We start from the raw sequence: 23,176 nt of genomic DNA on the forward strand, positions 1-23,176 counted from the left end.
AGTAAAGAGCAAAAAGGATCTAATTTAATCAAATCATTACCAACATCCCCTTAAAATGTTACTTAATTAAAAAAACATTAAATTAAAATAACCGACAAAGTCGGATTTTGTTCTGAAGACAATCCCGACAAACTTCCGGTCACATCTTTAGGTGTTTTTATGGCCAGCTTGATGTCTCGCGACGTCACTGGGCTACGGTCCGAGTCAGCGCGAGCTTGCTTGGCCTGCAGGGACCCGGATAAGTGATTTCAAAATAAAGCTCCACTGAAGCGGTGACAGTTATGATAGAGATGGAACAATTTACTGTAGTGAGAATACAGCCAATAAAGACATGTTGGACTCTGAGACTGTTCTCCGTCTCTTATAAGCGTTGCTCAGGAGTCGGTCACTCACTGTTAATCCTTAAGTGTTCATAATGCTACTATTAATATTTCTGCTACTTCTTCTGGGCGCTAAGATCAGGCACAGCAAAATCCATCTTGTCATGCCATTCGATCCTGTTTTTTTGGTGGCTTGTAAGTGTAAAGCAGGCTAGTGTGAATATTAAACAGTGCATATCATGGATAGAAATGTTCTGTGTGAAGGAAAGGTCTCCACAGCACTGGCTAATTTTATGGACTCTGTTTTGAAGGCCTGATAACAAAAGCTATTTTTATTTAACAGATGGATGTGGGCTCTTTGCCAACTAAACACCTGTTTCACCGACTGTGGGTATGACTAGAAAAGGTAACTTGTTTGTGGAGGCAGATTACAGGCGCAAGATATCCTTCTTCCATGCCATATATGGAGCAGAGACCACGAAAGTATCGCATCGTGTCACGATGGAGTCAGATGAGCTTTTATGGTGCCTTAAAGGGTTATGGGAAATTTGATAAATGCAACAACCTGACAGTAATCAGGAGAGTAAAAAAAAAAAAAAAAGAGAGAGAGAGAGAGAAACTCAACATTTTGCCACCCTAGCAGAAAGTCACTTATTGGATTTTTTCTGAAGCTCTCAGCCAAATCTCATGATCTCACTGGATGAGGGTTATTTACTTACCGAGCCATGAGGTGTTGCTGAAAGCTCTGGAAATTTTTGTACTTAGGTTTTTGTTCCTTTTTTGTGTGATGGGTTTGAGTTTCAGCGTGTGAACACTTTGTTGACATGTAAATGTCTTATGTTTCTGACATGAATGTAACTCATATGTTTACATTTTTTACAAATAACATATTTCTGTGTTTTAAGTCTCTATTTTGCCAATTTCCTTTTAGTCACGTACAGCACCTATGAGAAGATAAAGTTTCACGCGTGTGCAATTTATATCAACCCATATGTTCCCACTACATAAAAATATCGGATTATGCACACCTTAAGTTTTAAAATGAATGTAAAATGAGGTTTCCGAGCAAACATTGAACGCAGCAACATTATCCACCGGAGCTGATTCAAGAGTAAGTCGTCCATCATCTAATTACAATCTAGAAGAATTCAAAGGTAGACCTGTATATGTTAATGTCACATTTAAGTAAATCGTTTTCCCATCACATATTACATCCGTATATCAGTCTGAAACTCGTCAGTCCTCCCTCAGCAGATCATTTGTTTTAACGATCGAAGCTAACGTTACCGGCGAGCTCACCTCTGCGGCTCACTGGATTATTTCCACTTGTACCTGAAGTTATGTAAAACACATCTGAATTGTGAATATTAATCCATACTTCAGAATGACTTCACATCGATAAAACCGCGGCATAACAATAAGTATTTGTGCTTTCGGGTGGCTAGCTTGGAGTGCTAACCATCCATTTCCGCATTGATGATAGTCCGCCCTGTTCGTGTTGTAGCTCGTCAGGTTGATCTGAATGCCGCACACTCAATTCTACTCTTAAATGTGTTGTTAATGCTGCAGTGTCTGTGTATATTTGATGCATGAATGTTGCATTTGTATTGAGTTAATGGCGCTAACAGCCGCCTTCTTGTGGGAGAGAAAAATCTCAGTCCGAACTCCCTTAACTAATCTGGCAAAATTGAAATCGCCTTGCTGATAATCAAATATAATCACGAGAAAGAATAAAAGTTAAGATTTGCTATGAATTACTACCCTCTTATTTAAAATTCGGCATACAATTTATCACCAAGCAACACTTCATTTTAATATAATATCATTTTGTCATCATTACTGCTATAATCATTGTTCCAAGGATGTCAGTCAGGCGGATAAATCGTGTGCCGAATTGAGGGGCTGACTTTTATTCAACAGGTCATACCTTTAAGGAGATATTTATGTTTTCCTAGAAGCAACACATCATGAAAATGGCACAATTTTGAACGGAGTTTGGCGTGGTGGTCTCTCTCTGCAAGAGAGTGATGTGTATCAGGGTTAATTACTCCCATCCCATTCACGAAAAAAAAACAGTCTTATTCCAAGACAGCAAATGTATTTTCATTACAATGTTTGTCTCTTGATTTTGTTTTCCCTTCTAGCAACAATGGACGTCAATCATGAAATAAATTTGCTGGTGGAGGAGATTCAGCGACTCGGCAGTAAAAGTAAGTCCCTCTGTATTGGAGGATGAGGTTTTTCATCTTGAGGCAGTTTGGCAAAGCTGAACAGTTTTGAAGCCTGTTCATGACATGAATTCTAATAACCCATAAACATTCAGTCATGTGATGTTGAGCAGTAGTTCCAGCTCATCACTCCCAATGCTGGAAACGTAAATAAACTACCAGGTCAAACCGTCTCAAGAGTGTTTCAGTCCACCAGTCTTCACAGCAATACACTGAAATGTGGTCTCTGTCCAAGGGCTTGAATACACCACAGCAGAAGTGGTGCATTCAAGCCCTAAAAAAGTATATATTATAATTGACTTCTTACTGATTTGCACTCTGGCCTTTACACCCTTTGAATTTACTGTTGAAACAACACCCACAAAATTTCTTAGAGTGTTGTTAGACACTGATGAGTGGTTGCTCATCTTTGGTGCTATGCTGCATTCATGGCCATATTGGGAATTTCAGATAGCTACGATATCTCCCACTTGGCCAACAAATTGGCAAGGCCACCTAGGGCTGAAAGGATTAGTTGATTAAACAGTTAGCTGATTGACGGTAAAATAATCAGTAAAAATGTGATACTCATTTCAGCGTCATTTTTCAAGGTTTAATGCTCAAACATCTTGGTTCCAGCTGCTGAAAAGTCGGGATGTGCTGCTTTTCTCATTGTTATGTAATTATACATTTTTGGGGTCCTGGAAAGTTGGTTGGACAAAATGAGACATCAACTTGGCCTCTGAGAAACTCATATGAGCTCTTTCCATCTGTGTTTTTATTAGAATAACTAGCACAAAGAGTCAGAAAACTCGCATGTATTTCTACAAGAATTTTATCCCTCCTGTTTGGAAATAACCATCAATCAGCACCACTCATTTATATTCACTCATTTCAGATGCCGACGGTCAAACCAGCGTGACGTTTGGGGTCTTGTTTAACGACGACCGCTGTGCCAACATCTTCGAGGCGTTGGTGGGCACCCTGAAGGCGGCCAAGAAGAAGAAGGTGGTCGCCTTCCAGGCCGAGCTGCTTCTGCAAGGCGTCCATGATAACGTTGAGATCGTCCTGCTCCAAGAATGAGGCCAAAGCGAGGACCAGACGGCTTCTGGCGACTGTGGGTCACACCGAGTCCTCCCAGATACTGAGCTTCTTACCAGCTTGCCACTGAGCTTCTGTTTCCAGTTCTCCTCTGTCATGTACAAGGCTCAGTATTTGAATTCAAACGTAATGACCAAACAGATTCTATCCGATTAGACAGTACACTCACGGACCCAGCTGGCATCTCTGCATATGATTTCATTCGACTTCACTGTGTCAAGCAGAATCACAAAAAAGTAACTGAGAAAAATTGAGGCTGTTCTGGGGCTGAAAAACGGCCACATTCATAGTTCAGACAAAGAAAAGTTCTGTCTTTCTCAGGCGCTGCTGTTTTATCATCCACGGGTCTGACTTGTCTTTTGATACACTTTTAAGACTATAAACGCACAAATCAGGAATGTAGTCATTTGTGTAAAGCATCCATTGGGTATTTTTGTTAAATTTCTGAGAAAAACAGCAGCATAGGATAACTATCACAACCGAACACCTCTCTTGATGTGTCAGCATAAAGGATGCAAAGAAAAAGATTCTGGCTCGATTTAGCAACTCAGACAAACTTCTTCACATTTTTAATTGGAGCACTCTGATCTCGATAGATGGTTTATGAGAGATGGTTGTTTTTAAAGCTGCACTGGACAAATTCTCCCTTTGTTGGCCTCAGCAGTGGGAGTTAAGACCTCATTACCTACAAATCATGTAATATGTTGAGTTTTCACACTGAATCTAGTGCAGCTTTAAGACATCAGGTAGTGTGTGTCCACCAACAGTGTCACCAAATGGCAAATCCATTTATTGTTTACATGAGCCATTTATACTACCTCTTGTAGACTTTGTAAAAAGGCGTTTTAAGACCAGTGCTTGTGGAAATTTAAGAACAATTCCTTCACAGAAACTACAAAGACAAGTGCATTTCGAGGAAGACTTTTGCACCTTTTTGTACTCATCGCAATCTGTTTAAGTAGTTTTTATTCCATCCTTTTATAAGTGATCATGGTGAATTTTCTCTGCTAAACAAACTCCAAAACTTGCCTTTCGTAAGAGATAGCTGATGCGCAAATGGCGAATGTATTTCTCGTGCAATTTTTACCAGTGTATAATTACAGGGTGATTGGTGCCAAATGCAAAAGATGAATTTGTAATGTTTCTCAGGACCAAATCGACACAACCAAAATATTGTTTGATGATTGTCCTGTGGCTTAAATTAGATGTCTTAACTTGAGGCACAACATGTGCATTTATAGTTTTATTAGTTTGTAGTTTTTGTTTTACCACTCTTTGTTCTGTACTGTAGGTCAGATGATGCTTGCAGATCAGGCGTGCCCACGTGGTTTCCCACTATCAGCACTCTTGTGGGTAAGGGTCTAATTTTGCTGAAATATGGACAAGCACTCCCAATTCCTATGGAGGGCCAAAGTGTTCAAAACATTAATCATAATATAATCATGATCATGTGAATAAATGCAGACAAAACTATGTAAACAAACACTGTCAAATAATCCAATATTTTTTTCCTTTAACTCAGATCAGTATTATAAAATTTTGTCTCACCCCCCTTTTTTATATAAAAATAACATTTCAGGTCAATTTTTTTTTTATTTAATTCCAGCTGTTTTTATTTTAAAATGTCCTTCTTCTGAAGTCTCTCTTTTTTTTCAGAATGACCTTTCTATTCTGAAATGCCACCGTTCAGCACAAAGATTTTGTTATGGTAGATCCAGCTGTGTGATTGGGTGTTCACTCATTCAGACCAAAGCAACAGCCAATCACATACCTGTCTCTGCCCTCGTTGTCTTGATTTACAGAAACCTTGTGATGAGACATGCCAGTGAGGTCACTGGGAAAAGTAGCATTATGAAATAAAACACTTTGAGGTAAAAATAGCTAAAATAAAATGTAAAATAACCTGTAATAAAAACAAAAAAAAACGATAAACATTTCGTAATCATTAGCTGTGTTTTAAAAATGTATTGGATTTTTAAAAAATGTAATGTTTACATTTAATATTTTGTCTGTATTTAATCATACAATTTGTTCTAAACTGTCTTGTTTATTTCATTTTGGCCGCTTTGGGTCTCCATAGTTGGTAAGTTGCTGCAGCTATTTAGACGTGAGAAGACAGATTTGTCCTGGATACACACCAGAGGGACCAACAGTTTCAACAGTTTTTCCTGAATGTAACATCTCCTGCTCAGCAGCTGTACAATATCAAGCTTTTTCTAATTCTCATCACATTTTGGGCCTGTTGCCATCCACACATCTCGCTGTTAGCACGCCTCATCTGCAAGTTTTACAAGACCCATTTCACATTCACTGCTGTTGTATCAACCGAGCTGCATCTTTTAGGTTCAGGTGTTTGCTGATTGACTTGAATTATGTGATTTTTTTTTTTTTTTTTGCTTTTCTAAACCACACAAGAGAACGTTCACTTGCTTTGTGATAGTGCTCTAACTAGCGTTGGTGGTATAGACGGATCAAAAATCTGTTGAAATCAGGAAAACCAAATGAGCTCCATCGTATTCTAATTACGAATAAAACTGAAATGTAGCCTAGAAAAGATGACGCATGTGAAATGCAATCATCAGAGTACAAACAATAGGCGAAGTAGAGGTCAGGAAAGTAATGGAAGTGGAGTAATGGAGAGAGCAAGAGTGAGAAAGAAACATGCTGCTTGCATCACTTTCATTTTGGATTATCCTGCTGCTGTTGCACTGGAGTGAGTTCAGTTGGCCTCCTGAGCATGAATGCAAACTACGAGTCAACATTTAGCAAGAGGAGAAAATTATGATCAGAGCGGTGCCAATACCTCGAGCCATTTCTGTGAGCTAGTGCGATGCCTGTATGATGTGTTCAAGTGCGTCATTGTTGTCTTTTGCATTGGCAATAACACATTCCTAAATGAACAGAGATTTCTGTTGCTGTGGGATACACTCCAAGGAATAAAATCTTTACACTTGAAGCCTTGAACCTGCTTTGCTGCTTGTTTTGTCTGATGACTCTAACTCTTTAAACACACTTTGTAACAACACTTGGTTGCTGTTTATTTAAAAATGCATGGAGCGTATGTCGCTTTATTTTGTCATATATTTTAATTTTCAGGAATTCTGGCAACATATACTTTGTACTACAGAGAATGGAGTAGATTTTTGGTAGTGAAAATACACTACTGTGGGTTTTGGTGCAAGGAGATTGTGGTAACAGCAGACAACCGGGTTAAAACATCACTGCCAAATCAGAGTGCAGCTGTTATGTGAAACATGTTTGAATAGTGCATGATAAGCAAGAAATCTTTAAATTACAAGATTTAAGAGTGAAGTTTGGTGCCCTGAATATCTCTGCGGAAAAAAAAATGTTTTCTTTCGTCTTGTCAGACTTTTTACTCACTCTGTTGTTAAAATGTATACAGGTACTTCAATTTAAATGCCATTGATTGTTATACAGGTTCTTAGATTTATATATAACCTGCTTGTACTGTTTTGTTACATAGCTCCAGTTACCCCCAGGGATTTTTAGGAATATCACCACCTAAGCTGATGAAATATGCGCTGTCATAACTGCTTAATGATACAGTGATGCTTCCCCACAGGTATGTGACACTTATTACTTCTGAATAACTTCTGCTGAGTCTGCTGCTGCATTCAGGCACCGTGGGAATATGTGTCACAACTGATTAAGGTTAAAGTTGTTTTGATTTTTTATGAGGTACTTTTGTATGTGTCATTCAACAGCAAGTCTTGTTATAGGTAATTATCTTTTTTGTCCATTATGCAATGTACAAATATTGTTTCTGAGTTTTAGTAGAAAAGTCAGTCTTTGCATCTTTTGGATTTCTGATGATTTCAACTCACATGACATAATTTACCTTCATTTGCTACAGTAGTATTAGTTAATCAATATTATTGCAGAAACTTTTTATTGTGATCTGTGATGAAAAGAGGGACTACACTTAAAAGTACTATACCTACCTACCCACTACATGGAAAACATTGTACTTTTTTATTCCAATACATGCATCTGATAGCTGTAGTTGCTAGCAAAATCAATGTTTACATACAATGCAAGTGAATGCATTGTTAAAATGTAGGTACTGTATGTCAGTAAATGTACTAAGTACAATTTTTAAGTACTTGTGCTTTACTTGAGTAATTCTGCTACTTTATAACTTTCCTTTACTGCTTCTCAGAGGATTATACTGTATGCTTTACTCCACTACATTCTAATTTAGTTACTAGCTACTTTGCAGATATAAATGATTAAACACAAACTATAATCAACAAATAAATTATGAGGCATTTTTTATCATTCAAGCCCCACTTTCACCAGCTGCAACATAAAAATGATGTGTACATATTAATACATCAGTAATTATAACATATAAAACACATTGGACTGCTTCTGCCTTCCACCATTGCTTGTGATATATAAACAAATAAAATGATTAAGTCCTGGTGCTGTAAGTGTAAAATAATAACACAAAGGTTTGACGCAGTAAAATCCGAGCTTTCCCACAGGACTTGAACGTCGCGTAAATCGTTGACAGCCAATGCGGGGGGCGGGGTCCTGTGACGTCAGGGGGTGGAAGAAAACAGCGGAGCAGGAATCAAAACAAGAGACGGACACGCCTTCGTTCTTAAAGGTTATAGCAGCTTATTCCTTATAGCTGCTGCTGTCAGAGCTGCACAAAACCCCGCCTGCCGTCCACGAGGACGCCAAAAGCAGCAGCACAGAGGGAAAACACTGCAAAAACACTGCAGGAATGGAGTCCACAGAAATGTCAGGCAGCGTTGACAGCAGCCGCTGATAGAGGTCGAAAATAACACTGACATCCGAATCCTGTAAAATGCCCAACCAGAAGAACAACAAGGGAAAGAAAAGCAAACGCACCAACAGTAGCGGAGATGAGCAGGAAAATGGAGCCTGTGCGGCCGCAACAGGAGGCGCGGCCGCGGCAGCTGCACCCAGAAACGAGCGCTCAAGTGGTAAGAGAGAGGAAACGGACACAGATGTAGAAGTTTAGTGATGCTGCCTTCCTGCCGGGGGGAGCTCCGTCTGCTCTGTGCGACTGTGACATACATGCACTGCTACGTTGCAAATGGCACTATCCCCCCCTCTCCAGTTCTCCCCACGCTGTGGAGAACACTGTACCAAAAATGTATGAAATTAGCGCTTCCTTGCTTATCGGCAAACGTAGGGTATAATGGTCGATCACGACTTGAGGCCTTCCCTGAACAGAGTATATTTTTTTATTTGGTCGTCGTTGTATGTGAATAAGCGTACAGCTAGTACTCAGCTGCACCGAAATCTCGGTTTGTGTGTTGCTTTTACACAGATTTTGAAAGGCGACTGTGGTTTGTTTTGGTACAAGAAGATAGTGGGAGCAGCATGCAAAAAAGTTGAAATATTATCAAAACAGGTGTTGCTCGGTGTTTCGGATGTTCGCTGAATTTGAGACCGGGTGTTGAATTTTCGTAAATAGGCTTTTCTATTGTCTCAACACCTTTTGCTTGTGCCCGATAAGCAAGAAATGTTTAAATAGCCAGATTTATGAATGGAAGCTGGAGGCTCGAGCTCCTCTTGTAAAAGAGGATGATCACCAATGAAAAGAATATTCCTCGTGGTCAAATGCAGCCTCGTGGAGTCTCGATGACACAATGCAACACTTCCTTGAATGTTAGTGCATCCACCTTCCTGGTCGATGTTCTGTTGCATGTGGTGTGGAGGCTGCTATGCAGGCCTCAGATGTCTTTTCCTGACGCGCACCTTGTCCACATAGTTTCTGGTTGTGGCCTTCCTCAAGGGTAATACTGACACCTCACCGCTTGTCTGCGCACTCAGGTCCAACTTCATCCCATACAAGAGCTAGACAAAAAAAGTGTTTGTTTTCTTATATCTGTAAATATGGTACAAATCTGGTTAAAACAGACATGGATTTATAGCATTTAAGATATAAGTGGTGCTGTATATGTTGATCAATAGTATCAGATAGTAATTTTATTCATTTTATTACATTGTTATAATATTTATAAGGTAGACCTGTTATACCTGCATTGCTTGAGAAATGGAAAGATGCACTATTGTTGTATTTAGTTAAGTGAGTTTTTTAAGTCATTATAGTTTAAATGTCAGTGGAACATTTATTATGTTAATTAACTTCAAGTCAAGCAATCAGAAGAAAACTGATCAGCACCTATTTTGAATATTGATCATTTAAGTTGTTTTCAAGCAAAAATGCTAAACATTAAAGGCCCCCAGCTTCTCATTCATGTACATTTGCTGCTTTTTCTTGTCTTAATTTACAGAAAACCGAATTATTGTTGAGTTTGTGATTATCTGTTGGACAAAACAAGCAATATGAATGTGACATGACATTATATTGAGCGGAAATCAGTCAATTAGTCAATACAATAAACCTGCCATTGCAGCCTCACATGAAATTAATGTACACTTCCTTTTCAGAATGGTAAAATAAGTGTATTGTTAAGTCAGATTGATGTTTATTCCTGGGTTTGTACAACTCAGTGCAGCACTTATCCACTAAAATGATGCACAGAGCTAAAAATGCATGGGAAAGTGTATTTTTCTCCGCTGTGTGCTGACTTTACAGAGAGAGAGAGAGAGAGAGAGAGAGAGAGAGAGAGAAAAGCTCTGACAGTGTACCGGAAAAGGAAGGAGGAAACTATCCCCCTACACACACCCACAGTGTATTATCATGAGCTACTTCTTGTAGAGACTGTGTGCCCACATTTGCTTGATTCACATCCAGACTTGACAATTGGCAGGGCTTGAATAGAGCTGCTCACGGGCTTGGATGGCCTAGTTGAAATTCATAAATCGATGGCGAGGAGGCAACAAGGACACTGAAATCTCTCGTTTAACATTTTCACCTTGAGTTGTGTCGCTGATATGCGTCCACCATGATCTCTGCTGATGTAGCTTATTATATTTAATGTTACTGTTAAATGTTTGCTGTTTTTGCTTGGAAAAGGATGATCCCATTGTCAAAGTTATCATCAAGTAATTAACTGCGATTGTTTCAGCTTCAAATCGTCTGTCAAGCAAAGTCACACATCAACCAAAAATGCCAAATATTCACCAGTTCCACCTTCTCAAATATGAGGATTTATTTGCTTTTCTTTGTTTTATATCAGTGTAAATGAAGATCTTTGGGGTTTTGGATCCTTTCTCAGACAGAAACAAAAAAAAATCAACTTTTCCAGCTTCTTAAATGTGAGAATTCGCTGCACTCCTGTGTCTTATTTGCATAGTAAATTGATTATCTCCGGCTATCAGCCATTTGAAGAAGTCACCTTGGGCTCGAGGAGACAGCGAGGGGCACTTTTATCTGCTTTCTGTCATTTTATAGACGCGTTAGTGAAAATAATCACAAGTTGTGAATAAATCAGGCTTTTGTGGGAAGTTGTGATGCCATCCTCTCCTCCTCCCCCTCCTGTCTCTACTCCTGCAGAGGGCCAGTGTGCGACCCCTCTCGGCTGCAGCCTGGGCCGTCCCATCGACCTGGAGAAGGACGACTACCAGCGGGTGCTCTGCAACAACGAGCTCTGCCCTTACGGCAACTGGATGCACCTGCAGTGTTTCTACGAGTGGGAGAGCTCTATCCTCGTCCAGTTCAACTGCATCGGCCGGGCGCGGTCCTGGAACGAGAAGCAGTGCCGGCAGAACATGTGGACCAAGAAGGGCTACGACCTGGCCTTCAGGTTCTGCTCCTGCCGCTGTGGCCAGGGCCACCTGAAGAAAGACACCGACTGGTATCAGGTGAAGCGTATGCAGGATGAGCGCAAGAAGAAGCCGTCTGAGAGGAGCACGGGCAGGAACGGGGCCAGCGGAGGAGCCGCCGGGTCTGGGGACGGGCTTTTTGAGGAGCCCAAGAAAAGCAAGCTGCCAGGAGGAGCAGTGGGAGGAGGTAAGCTATCCCACAGAGCCTCCAGTCAGGAGTTACCTCGGAGACAATCAGTGGACCGTCAGAACTCTTCGGAGAGAGGAGCAGCAGCAGGAGGACACGTTGCAGGAGGACCCTTTTGTCTGGGGCCGCCTCAGAAGTCTCCAGGTGACTCTCCAGGACAGTCTCCTCCCACCGGTTTCCCGTTCTCCCCCACGGCTATCCTCGGATCAGGAGGAGGAGCAGCAGGATTACGAGGTTCCCGTCCGCTGGGAGAGTTCCTCAAATCAGCCATCCACATGGACCCGCAGAGGAAGCACCTCCTGGTCGGGGGAGCCGTCAGCCGGGGCGGCGGCTGCTCTGTGGGAGCCGCCGGCGGAGGGGCTCACCTGGACCCCGGGTCTGTTCTCCCCCTGCCGCTGTCCTTCGCCCTCCCGCTCCACCACCGGCTCACCTCCGGCAGCGTGGGTGACGGCCCCCACTCTCACCCGGTGCAGTTCCTGCGGAGGCTGGACCTCTCGGAGCTCCTCACCCACGTCCCCCGACATAAACTCAACACCTACCACGTCCGCATGGAGGACGACGCCCAGGCAGGCCAGGGAGAGGAGCTGCGCAGGTACACCGAGAACCACTTTTAGCTGCTTTAACTCAAAATGAAAGTTTCTCCTTTGCTTTAAGTTGAATAATTATTGAGAATTTCAGAAAACAAGTTTGAATTCAGTAATATCCTCAAAAGAAACAAGCGAGTCTAAACCGGACGTGTATTAAAGACACACAGCAGGTTTCCGTCATGTCTGTTTTCCCAGAACAGTGAGTTGTCTGGAAAGTTTTAACACAATGCATGCTGGGAAGTCCGCTGGTATATGCTGGTCCCTAGCTGATTTCAAGTCAGTGTAGTTTTCCAGAGCCTGACGTTTCATATTCAAATGGATTTTTTTGTCCAAAGCAACTCATGTTAATCAGTTCTGATGTTGTCTGACAATAAAAGCCAGGAATTTGAATAGGAATATATTTACATCAGGTAATTTATACGATGAGTTGATTGCAGTGTCACGGCTGAGCTGACAGCAGCGCTGTCCATCGACAGTGAGGGGCGCTGCGGTGCTAGCGTCATTAAAGTTGATGATTCAGGGAACTCAGCTCACCTGAGCGTCGCAGATGTGTTCAGACGTGCACCGAACACCTGTGCTCTCTTCACAGCTCTATAATAACATTACAGGCCTTTTTGCTCCTTGAATACATTTTTCCGTTTAATTAAACAGGGAAGTGAAAGGCAAGGAAAGTATGACTTAATACTATAATGACAATTATCCACATGACCACTGTACTCATGATGTATGAGATACAGCGTCTCATGGTCAATAGTCAATGTGTTACCTCAGCAGATTCAACTTATGGGCTCGTCCGGGATTTGAACCCGGGACCTCTCGCACCCTAAGCGAGAATCATACCCCTAGACCAACGAGCCACCCACATACCAACCGCAACCAGATGTTCTACTGCGCCTGCAAGCTTTTTTTTAAAATGAATCTGACATTTCCTGCAGTGTCCTCTCAGATGGCAAGACATGGATATTGATATTGTCAATTTCACGTACGTAGTGCTTCTACGGATGCACCGGCCATCCCACAAAACAGATTCAATCACTACGTCTGCTTCACACACAGTTCCGCACACGCTTTGCTGCCATTTCATAATTAGCAGAGTTTAAAAATCAACATAACATGAAAACATGAAGACAAAGCTTAATAAAAAGGCCTTGATGTGCTCAGAAACATTAAAAATGTTAACAATTCCATGCACAAAACTCCCTCTGCCGATGAAGACTGTGTCATATGATTGAAAGCTCCAGAACCTGAATCTGCCACTTCATTGATTTTAGTAAGTATCTGCTTATTCTGAATTTGATGCCAGCAAAAATGTTTCAAACAAGTTGGGACAGGAGCAACAAAAGACTGGGAAAGTTGTGGTATGCTCCAAAAACACCTGTTTGGATCATTCCACAGGTAAACAGGTTGATTGGTAACAGGTGATAGCATCATGAAAGAGGTGTACAGAAGTTGTAACTTGCATATCTAATGTCATTAGTATCAGCCTGAAAAGCTGGCATACTGAGGAATCTGATGAAGACAGAAGCAGGTCGGCTTCGAGGACTTGATAATGGCGTCTCACATGTCTGTCCACGCTGTCCTGCAGGTTCATCCTGTCGGCCCTCAGTGCGAGCCAGAGAAACGTGGTCAACTGTGCGCTGTGCCACCGAGCGCTGCCTGTGTTCGAGCAGTTTCCTTTGGTGGACGGGACTCTGTTCCTCAGCCCTTCACGACACGACGAGATCGAGTACGACGTCCCCTGCCACCTTCAAGGTCAGACCTGGTTTCAAGACCCGAGATTATTTTACACAAACATGCGTATGGAGTTAACAGAGCAAGTATTTTGTACATTTGCTTCACACATATGACAAATATTAAGGAGTGCTGTCGACAAGTACAACCTCTTATTTAAGTTACACATTTTAATTTTTCCCACTATAATATGGTAAAGAAGTGCTGGGAAAAAATCTAGCTCAAACCCGTCAAATACATTTTTCCATAGCTAATTAGAGAAATATCTTGAGATAAACAAAGAAATGTCTATTTGAACATATATGTATATATATCTTTTGTTTAATGGATGACAGTTCATTGACGGTTGGTCGTTCCACTGCTTTGATCCAGACTGAAATATCCCAGCAGCTATGAGGTGGATTTGCGTGAGATTTGGTTCAGACGTTCATGAATCCCACTGATGATGATCCTCTGACTTTGCCTCTAGCGCCCCCATGAGGTTGACATTTTTGTTTTTTAGTGGAAATTCTCAACTAGTGTTTAAATGGATTGCCATAAAATGTGGTTTGTTCCCTCATGATGAGTTGTAGCAACTTCAATACCATTAGCCTCAGCTGTGTTTAGTGCTAATCAGCAATTGTTATCATGCTAACATGCTAAACTAAGGCAACAAAAATGGTACACGGTATACCCAGTGACAGCTTTTTATAGCATGTAACAGCTGACTAAAACTGAACTTGAACAGACTTCAGCGTCATAAAAGCCACCTAAAATGACAGAAACCATCTTTTGTAAAACTTTGTTTGATGTGTACGGTGATTTTTTTTAGTTTGACCCAAGGGCTAACCCCTTAGCCATCTGCTAACACAAAAGGGGCGGGGTTTATGGCCTATACCACAGCTAGCCACCAGGGGGCGGTCAAGATGTTTTGGCTTCACTTTTGAGGAGCTGTCAAGTCGTCCATCTTTATGTAGTGATTGATTATACCTGCGAAACATCAACATGTTAGCATTGTCATTGTAAGCGTGTTAGCATGCTAATGTTAGCATTTAGCCTGAAGCACCACTGTGCACACACATGAGGAAGCTGCTCTGGATCCCCAGAATTTCAGCTGCCGCATCTACATATTTAGTGGTTGCGCAATTGTAATCATTAACTCACTTTCGATGTGAAATGTTTGCGTTAGCTTTCTTCTCTGTATAGACAATTTAGGATGGGTTAATCCATTGATAAACCCTTACTGTGCATATAGACATTTTCTGCTGGCTTCTGCACCGTCCAGCATGAATGTGAATTAGCACGGCGGCTGCATGAAGCTTCTTTGATGTGCTGCCAACGAGCTTTGATATGTACGATCCTTGATATGCATCAGTATGAAAGGATTATCGATTATGCTTTTCACGCCTATGTGTCAGGCAGAATACAAACGTTGGTGCGAGAGAGATGGCTGAATCATGGCATACTGTTCAAAAGCAAGGTTTGTTTAAAAAGAGGTTTCGTCATTGTGGATTTTGCTTTATTTGTCCTGTTAAAACGGAAACGTGTTTTTCTTTTTAGAGAGCAAGTTTACAGGGACTGATTTTACAACACAAGTTCACTGAAAACACACCAGAACACCATAATTATGACTCTCTTGTGACCAGTTTTGGACTCTGGCTCTGAATGTGTTCATGCTCGCAGTGGTTTGGATGATAAGCTGCACTGTATTTCCTCCACCACTTCAGTTTGATGAGGTTTTAAAGCTCTGTTTGGCAAAAAAAAACACACTAAAATATAAAATGACAGTCATTTTCCAGGTTTTGTTTTTTTCAGTCATTTACACAGAGGCTGCACAAAGCTGGGAAAGTTTCTTTACGGTACTTGCCAGGCTGGAATTGAAGCCATCGCAGTGATTTGTCTTGTATTTGTGGAGAAAGATGCTGACAGTCTGGTAGCTCGGCCGGTCGATGATAACGAGCAAAGGAAGCAATCAAGAGTTTGTTACTTTATTGATTTTTCTGGCTGATTTAAGACACACTGACTTGTTGTTTAGTGAATTAAATGCCTCAATGTGTTTCTTTATTCCAAACAGGCAGGTTGATGCACCTCTACGCCATCTGCGTGGACTGCTTAGAAGGCGTCCACAAGATCGTCTGCATCAAGTGCAAGTCACGCTGGGACGGGAGCTGGCACCAGCTGGGCACCATGTACACCTACGATATACTGGCTGCTTCGCCCTGCTGCCAGGTAGAAACCCTTAATAACAGTGCATCAGATGTGTATGTGAGAGACGATCACCCACCTCTGCAGTAGCCCTCAGCTCTGGGGGCTCGTGGTGTCTTTCAGCTCATTGCTTTCCTGCCCAAAAAAGGTCAAATAAAGCTGCTGTATGCAGACAGACACAGTTAGCAACTAGCTGGTGAGCATCGCACTGCATTTAGCAGCTAAAGAGACAGATGTTCAGGAGACACTTGAGTAAAGGTCCTGCATTCAACACCCAGATAAATGTTTCTGAATTCATGTTTTTGCTGCATTAATGTGGATGCTGCATGTTACTGCTGCAGATGTTTAAGGTTGAGCTCATTTTGAACTACTTTACGTACTGTTGGCTAGTTTAATCTGCAGCCGTGCATCAGATTCTATATGATCATTATATGCTTGTCGCGTCCTGTGAGAACCACGCATCTCCAAAAACATTTCATGAGGAAAAACAGCAGTTTTCAGCAGTGTGATGATGCATGATCCAGATAATCTAAGATGGGTTTCTAAATAGTTATTTATCTTAAGATATGCATTCTTTTAAATCTTTTTTTTTACCTATATTTTATTATGTCATACTTTTTATTTTTATTACTTTTACTATCATTATCAGGTGGGTGTTTTTTAGTTTTTATGTCCATTCTGTCTTTCCTATGTAAAGCACTCACTCAGTGCATGTGATTTCGTTCTTGAAAAACACTTTCCTGTATAAAAGGTGCTATACAAAAAAAAAGTTTATTATAAAGAAGGAGGAGAGTTTTCACCGTATCCTTTAGTTTATCACACACATTCAAATTCATATTATACCAGATTTGGAGATACGTGGTTTTCACTGGACAGGAAGGGTGTGAAAAATTGTAATCTGAGAAGTAACGAGTAACTAAAGCCGGCAGACAAATGAGTAAAAAGTACACTAGAGATGTAGTGGAGTTGAAAAAAAACGAGTCAAAGCTGTACTTAAGTGCAGTACTTGAGTAATTGTACTTAGTTACATTCCATCACTGCCATCACGGCAGCAGGCTCTGACTGACTTGCGTCCCCTGTGTGTCCTCAGGCTCGTCTCAACTGCAAACACTGCGGGAAGCCGGTGGTGGACGTTCGAGTCGGGATGCAGTATTTCTCCGAGTACAGCAACGTCCAGCAGTGCCCTCACTGCGGCAACCTGGACTATCACTTCGTTAAACCTTTCTCCTCCTACAAAGTACTCGAGGCTTATTGACAAATGCTCTTCATGCATGCTAGTTAAGCTGCGTTTGTTCCATTTTTTTTTCTAACAAGTTTTTTTTTTTTGGGCCTTAAGATGGTTTTATGTTTTAAAGTTCTCTCTGATTTCTTTTTTTATGTATAGGAAAAGTATGACTCTAGTTTAAAAAAAAAAAAGTTCCAAGACAGTATCTCTGCTGTTTAGAAAAAAGGTGTTTGATAAAAGTGTGGACGTGACACTTGGGTCAAGCAAACACATTTATCTGTGACAAGTGAATGTATCCGTACGCCAAATTTGCTTTTATTTTTTACCAAAAAACATAAAGGTGAATCTCGAATAAAGCAGAGAAAGATATGCGCTGGTGTCGGTTTCATATCTGCATCCCATCTTTCCCGCACGTTGTTGACGAGTAACCAGCTCTTCCACACAAAGTCACCATCAGGCTCAAATGCATCTAAGCACAAACATCTGGTTCACATACAGATGTGTTATATACGTGTGTATATATGAGACTATAACATTGTGTGACTTTATTCTATGTGATGAAACGTGTCTGCATTTATTTACAGAGCACATTTAGAAACGCTGACCCTGTAGAAAATGTGAATCGTGTTCTTCAGATTCGCCGGATCTCGCCTCAGTTTATGGGAGATCCATAAACATCTTTAACACCTCACTACCAAACTCTGTGTTGGTCTTCACCTTTAATCGATCACCAATTTGCATTTTAAGGTTTGCATGTTTTGTTTATTGAAGTATTTTTTCGGACAATTTTGCGGACAGAGGACAGGAGACGTCGGAGAGAGATGCAACAAAGCGGGAACATTGTGGATCTTGGTCGCTTCCGTTTCCCTCGAGCAGGTCACAGCTCCCTAAAATCTGAATTTTAATTGTAAGTGCACATCAACATTCACATCTATTGCATGTCTGCTCGCCCTGGCAGAGAGATCCCTCCTCTGTCACCCCTCCTGAGGTTTTTTCCCAGGTTTTTTCAGGGCAGTTCTTATCTGGATCAAGGGTCTAAGGACAGAGTGTCTGCACTGTATGAGTACACACTGTGATTTGCGATACTAGCCTATATTTTGTAAAGACACCTGGGATGCCCCGTAGCTTCGGGGTTAAGACACCTGGCTAGCCAGTTATTTAGCTGATGATTGGCTGTGATGTTGTCCAGTGCAGATATATTAGAACTGAAACAGTTGAAGTTAAACTCAAGCCTAACTTCAGGCCCTATTCATTCATTCGTATACATGAGCGTTTTGGAAACCAGTGCAGCTCTGCCACCTTGGCACATAAAGACGAAACGTTCAGAGGTCTAGCGGCCAATGGTCCTGTTTGCCGGATGCACCATTATTACACACTCAGCGCCTGATAAAGGAATTTACACCAAAGCTGTGACATTCAAGCACAGACTTTTGTTGTGAAAATGTTTTATTCCTCCAGCTCACGGCTGTGTGGGCCCTTCTGTTGTGTCCGCGACGCCGACACTTTTGTTCCGAGCGGCTCTTGAACTGGAATCTGCAGCCTTGTTCTTGTCTCTCTGTGACTGTTCCTTCGCTGAAGGCAGGCGGAGGATGCACATGGCTGCTTGACCGTCACGTATGGCTTTCGGCTTGGAGACGAATCCCACCGTCACCTCGATCTGCTGCACCATCTGCTCCAGAGTCGTTTCCTGCGGAAAACACAAATGTTTAGGTTGGATGTGTGTACGGTAAAAGGCAACGGTGCTGTTTGACCATGCTGGTGGCATGTAGTCACAAATTTCACCCACTGAATGTAACAAAACATGTTACACAGCATGAAACCTAGCATAATAATGCAGCTATTTAAATGGTGGTTCACTCCACAGCAGAGCCTGTGTGATACTGGAGGCCAATACTGATGCTGGTGATGCTGAAAATAATCAGATAACCACATAGAGGCTGATAGTTGGAAGTATTTTTGATAAGGATCCCTCATATTTGGTTACTTACGTTGTTTGTTGTTTGGCAGATCTAAACCTGTGATATTTGTGACAACGCTCTCCCTCCAGGAGGCTGGTGGGCGGAGTCAAGATGCAGCTCACCTGATATACAAGAGCCAGCTGCTCTCTCCTCTGGCTTCCACCAGTGTGGTTTTGTTGTGTTTTGTTTGTCTTTATCCTAATTTCCTTTTTGTTATGGAAAAAAAAATATTTATAGTTACGGCTCTTTTATATTCTCCCCAGCCATTGTGATGGCCATGCAAATATTTCCTTTGGGGATTCACATCTCTAACGCACACAGGTACGCTATTGTGAACCTGTTTCGGGTGCAGTGGAAGGCCAGAAAGCCTGGAACAGACAGTATGATGGACAGCATGGCATCATATAAATAACTCTAGGGACAGACGCACTAAAAAATATTTTTACAATACTACCAATGTTGATGATCCTGAACCTTTGATTGCTATAATCATCTTCCCGTGAGAGGCACGTCATTGTAGCCTTTATAATGTTAGTAGCACGCAGGCTAATTCTGCTTAACTGCATGTCAAACTGGGGAAACTCAAGTTTAAACTTTATTTATACTGAATGATTTTATACTGAAGCAACTTTAACTGCTTCTGTCATTTTTGCTCTTTTAATGCAAAAATGCTGTTTACACGACTTAAATTTGTGAGCGTTACGTGCACCTGTGGTCTAGGACTTCAGGTGCTGAACCAATCGTTTCCTGCCATCTCCCTGCTGTCCCCATCTTATAGAGGGAAAAAATGTGAGCGTTCTTCCTCACCAGGTCGACTTCAGGTGCGCCGCGTCCTTTCCTTAAAGTGATTCTAATGTGGTGCTTCTTCTCCAGCCAGCTCTCCACTTGTTTCAGCTTGGTGCTGAGGTCGTGAGCTGCGATGTCGGCTGAAAAGGTGAGCTCTTTCACCTGCACAGGGGCTGTGGAGGGAATACAATCAGGCCCATTAGATATGATGTGCTTCACATACTGTGGGTTTATAAGATCTGTTGGATGTTACTGAGATGGAAGTGGTTTCAAGGTAATGAACTACTTCACAGAGAAACGGGGCCTTTGTTTTAAGAAACATCTTGACTCGATTCCAGTTCCAGAAAGCATTTAATTTACGGGAAAATTTGCCAATTTTCAACCAGATTTGCATCATTACAAGGTGGGATGTACATGCAAATATTAATCTTCCCTCCATGTCTCCTGCACCCGGAGCTTCCTGCTCATTTCACATGATCTGGTGGACTTTTGCCAGCTGTAGACGAGCCAAAACCAAGCACTGCCCAACATGCAAATGCCACCCACCAGTGGGAGGGTTGTGTTCTTGTGCATTCTGGTTGTTGAAGGCTTTCTTCCTTAAGAGCAAAAGGGAATACCACAGCCCTTTTTCTGTTTTCTACAGTCATGTAGCACCAAATTCAAAAGTATCTGCACCTTTTTACTGCACAGAAAGCACAGTTTTACAAAAAGACCATCAGAAATATCCCTTTAATACCTCTAACAGCTCTGGGTCAAAGGTAGTTTTTCAAAGAAAAATCTATACAGTCAACACAACAACAGAAGTTTGCAGACCATAGTTTACAGACCAAAACTGGGGTCTCCAAATTGTAAACAGCTCACGATCTGTTTATGTTTACTGACAGCAGGAAAAATTAGTGGAACATTCATCATCAGACACAAAGATTTTAAAACTGTGGTTCCCAGTGTTTTTAGCCTGTAACCCTTTGAATTCAAAAGTAAGTCAACCTGTGACCCCAAAGCTGACATGTTTCTATGAGCATTTCAAGCAAAAAGTGATTTTATGAACTCATATTGCTGAATGCGAATAGTCTGTAGAGCCCCAGAATGGTAAAACTTCCTGGCATTGAACAAGTAAAGAGATATGAGAGATATAGTTTCAGAAATATGTGTCAGAAATATGTTCTTTCCACTGTGTTAAACTAAGATCTGAAGCAGGTCCCTTCCAGATACACATACCTGCTTTTGCTTTTTGCTTCTCCCACAGTTTCATCTGCTCTTCAAAGACTTGTTTGCCGGTCATCAGCTGGTAGACGGGGGGATCTTTGTGCTCATCAACCAGCACCAATTTGAGACCCTTCTCATCCATGATTCTGATCACATCTGCACGGTGCATGGTGCCCAGGCTCTCGCCTGCGTCACCTATCACGTGTATGTGACGCTGCGGGATCTTACGGCCGACGGAGCCGATTCTGGCTTTGGAATCCTGCTTTTTTTTCTTCGGTGCAGGAGGCTGCTCTGTGTCGTCGACAGCGGTGGAGAATGGAGACCATCTCCAGGAGGAAGCAATGATGTTAGATCTTTCACTGCATATGGTAAATCTTGACGCTGGTGTCCAGTAGCCAGGGCTGCCACCACACACAGCTCTCACTGCACGGCTCAGCACCCACCTCACGCAACCTGCAGACATGTCCTAGATAAGAACAGAGGGAACAATTGAGCTTAATCAATGTAATCAATTGAGTAATTGCTTACAAAATGTTTTTAATATTTTACATTTAATTTTATCATGATCTGAAAACTTTTTCTTAAAATGCCTGCCGCATATGACAGATGAATGTAGACATAATGCATGCTGTATTTCCATCCAAGGCATTTGAAACAGCTCTGTTTCAGCTAAATGCTTACCATCAATGTGCAGGAGTGCTGTGCTTCTAATTTGTTAGATTTGCATCTGATAAAATGTGTTGACACATACAGTCAGTACCATGCACTGGCTTGCTTTCTCAATAATTTCTCTTGCCTCTGTAGCTAATGGGAGTAGTGTCATGTGAGCCAATGTGTGCTGGACACCTTTGGGTGTTGAACATTTTAATAAAAACATATTCATTCAGTCGTTTAGTTCCTGTCTGACAGGCTAGGCAGACCTGGTATCACAAAAAATATTTATTTGATGCTTAAGTCTGTTTCATCTCTGTATTGTTAGTAGCATCACGTTTGGCACACGCCAGCCCAGCCTCCATTGAAACATCGTCCAATTAAAGTTCGCCGTATTCATTTGCCACTGCACACACCCCACATTGATAAGCGCCTGCAGTGTTACAACATTATGGTCGTGACCACTACAAGCAAACAGCCGAACTTACCAGCAACCTTAATAACTCACAAAAAGCATTTCAGAAAATGCATCGTATCGCAGTGGGTGTGGAATAACACTAAATTGTAAGGTTTTTGAAGGGAATCTGGACTTGTCCGAAACAGCCGTGTACAGTCGTCTTGGCGGAGTTTGGCACATGCTTAACGTTATGGAAATAATGCAAATTTAATTATTAAACTCTCGGTGTAATTGGCGCTAAGTCAACCATGTCCAGTTAACGTTGCACACAAGCTGTGAGTCCCTGTGTTTAAAACATCAGTGCAGGCAAAATGGTTCAAGAAGTAATAAACACAACTCTCGCCAGTAAGTAAATCCCTTAAACATTTCTTCTATTGTTGTGCTGTTTACTCACTGTGGATCAATGTCGTTTATTCATGCTCTCTGTTGCAGGGTGACAGCTGCGTCTCCTTCCGCTATATTCTTCTTCTTTTGATTTCAGTCTCAATAGACGCAAAGAACTCACAGTGCTGCCCCCCTCAGGACAAAGCAGGACACGTCGTTACCCAATTAAAGGGTCGGAAATGACCATATTTCCCAAAATGTCAGACTTTCCCTTTAAATATGGATCAACTTGAGGTTACTTCTACCTGAGCGCAGGATGGCGTCATATTACTTTTTTAAATCGGTTACAAAGAAATATGACTTTGTTTTGTTTTTCTTAGCTAATTTAAGAAAGTGAGAATTTAAATGATCACATGTCAGCTGTTTCTGCAGTAAAATGAGCAGTCTGATGAAGAACAGCGTGCAGAAAATGAGTGTAGCCTATGAAATACACACAGTGAGTCATGCCAACAACAAATCCC

At 41.6% G+C, this 23,176-nt stretch overlaps 3 protein-coding genes and 1 non-coding gene across 5 annotated transcripts; 2 read left to right on the forward strand and 2 right to left on the reverse strand.

Moving 5' to 3' along the window:
- Positions 1-1,350: 1,350 nt before the first annotated feature.
- On the forward strand, positions 1,351-6,592 carry abracl (ABRA C-terminal like). 2 transcript variants are annotated; one of them, XM_041958540.1, is made up of 3 exons: positions 1,351-1,431; positions 2,465-2,530; positions 3,426-6,592. In XM_041958540.1, exons 2-3 carry the CDS (start codon positions 2,470-2,472, stop codon positions 3,608-3,610), a joined length of 246 nt encoding a protein of 81 aa, XP_041814474.1. In that variant the 5' UTR covers positions 1,351-1,431; positions 2,465-2,469; the 3' UTR covers positions 3,611-6,592. The 2 variants fall into 2 exon arrangements, with proteins under 2 accessions (XP_041814474.1, XP_041814475.1); XM_041958541.1 differs by having other exon boundaries at positions 1,418-1,474.
- Positions 6,593-8,248: 1,656 nt separating this feature from the next.
- Positions 8,249-17,636, forward strand: heca (hdc homolog, cell cycle regulator). The gene is made up of 5 exons (XM_041958599.1): positions 8,249-8,604; positions 11,091-12,138; positions 13,719-13,885; positions 15,918-16,072; positions 17,139-17,636. Exons 1-5 carry the CDS (start codon positions 8,466-8,468, stop codon positions 17,301-17,303), a joined length of 1,674 nt encoding a protein of 557 aa, XP_041814533.1. The 5' UTR covers positions 8,249-8,465; the 3' UTR covers positions 17,304-17,636.
- trnap-agg lies at positions 12,919-12,990 on the reverse strand. The gene has a single exon. It is a non-coding gene; the product is annotated as a tRNA-Pro (tRNA).
- mtif3 (mitochondrial translational initiation factor 3) lies at positions 17,573-22,797 on the reverse strand. The gene is made up of 4 exons (XM_041958600.1): positions 22,726-22,797; positions 21,236-21,689; positions 20,039-20,190; positions 17,573-18,960 (listed from the first exon to the last, which is right to left on the reverse strand). The coding sequence occupies exons 2-4, from the start codon at positions 21,684-21,686 to the stop codon at positions 18,733-18,735; spliced, it is 831 nt and encodes a 276-aa protein (XP_041814534.1). The 5' UTR covers positions 21,687-21,689; positions 22,726-22,797; the 3' UTR covers positions 17,573-18,732.
- Positions 22,798-23,176: the final 379 nt, after the last annotated feature.

This window comes from Chelmon rostratus, chromosome 18 (assembly GCF_017976325.1).
Source record: "Chelmon rostratus isolate fCheRos1 chromosome 18, fCheRos1.pri, whole genome shotgun sequence".
NCBI lineage: Eukaryota > Metazoa > Chordata > Actinopteri > Chaetodontiformes > Chaetodontidae > Chelmon > Chelmon rostratus.

Coding starts and splice junctions, on each gene's coding strand:
- heca (XM_041958599.1), top strand. CDS start 8,466: ATGCCCAACCAGAAGAACAACAAGGGAAAGAAAAGCAAACGCACCAAC. Junction 8,605..11,090: donor CAGAAACGAGCGCTCAAGTG/GTAAGAGAGAGG, acceptor CTACTCCTGCAG/AGGGCCAGTGTGCGACCCCT. Junction 16,073..17,138: donor CTGCTTCGCCCTGCTGCCAG/GTAGAAACCCTT, acceptor GTGTGTCCTCAG/GCTCGTCTCAACTGCAAACA.
- mtif3 (XM_041958600.1), bottom strand. CDS start 21,686: ATGTCTGCAGGTTGCGTGAGGTGGGTGCTGAGCCGTGCAGTGAGAGCT. Junction 20,191..21,235: donor GAAGCAAAAAGCAAAAGCAG/GTATGTGTATCT, acceptor TTCCCTCCACAG/CCCCTGTGCAGGTGAAAGAG. Junction 18,961..20,038: donor GCGCACCTGAAGTCGACCTG/GTGAGGAAGAAC, acceptor TGTTTTCCGCAG/GAAACGACTCTGGAGCAGAT.
- abracl (XM_041958540.1), top strand. CDS start 2,470: ATGGACGTCAATCATGAAATAAATTTGCTGGTGGAGGAGATTCAGCGA. Junction 2,531..3,425: donor TCAGCGACTCGGCAGTAAAA/GTAAGTCCCTCT, acceptor CACTCATTTCAG/ATGCCGACGGTCAAACCAGC.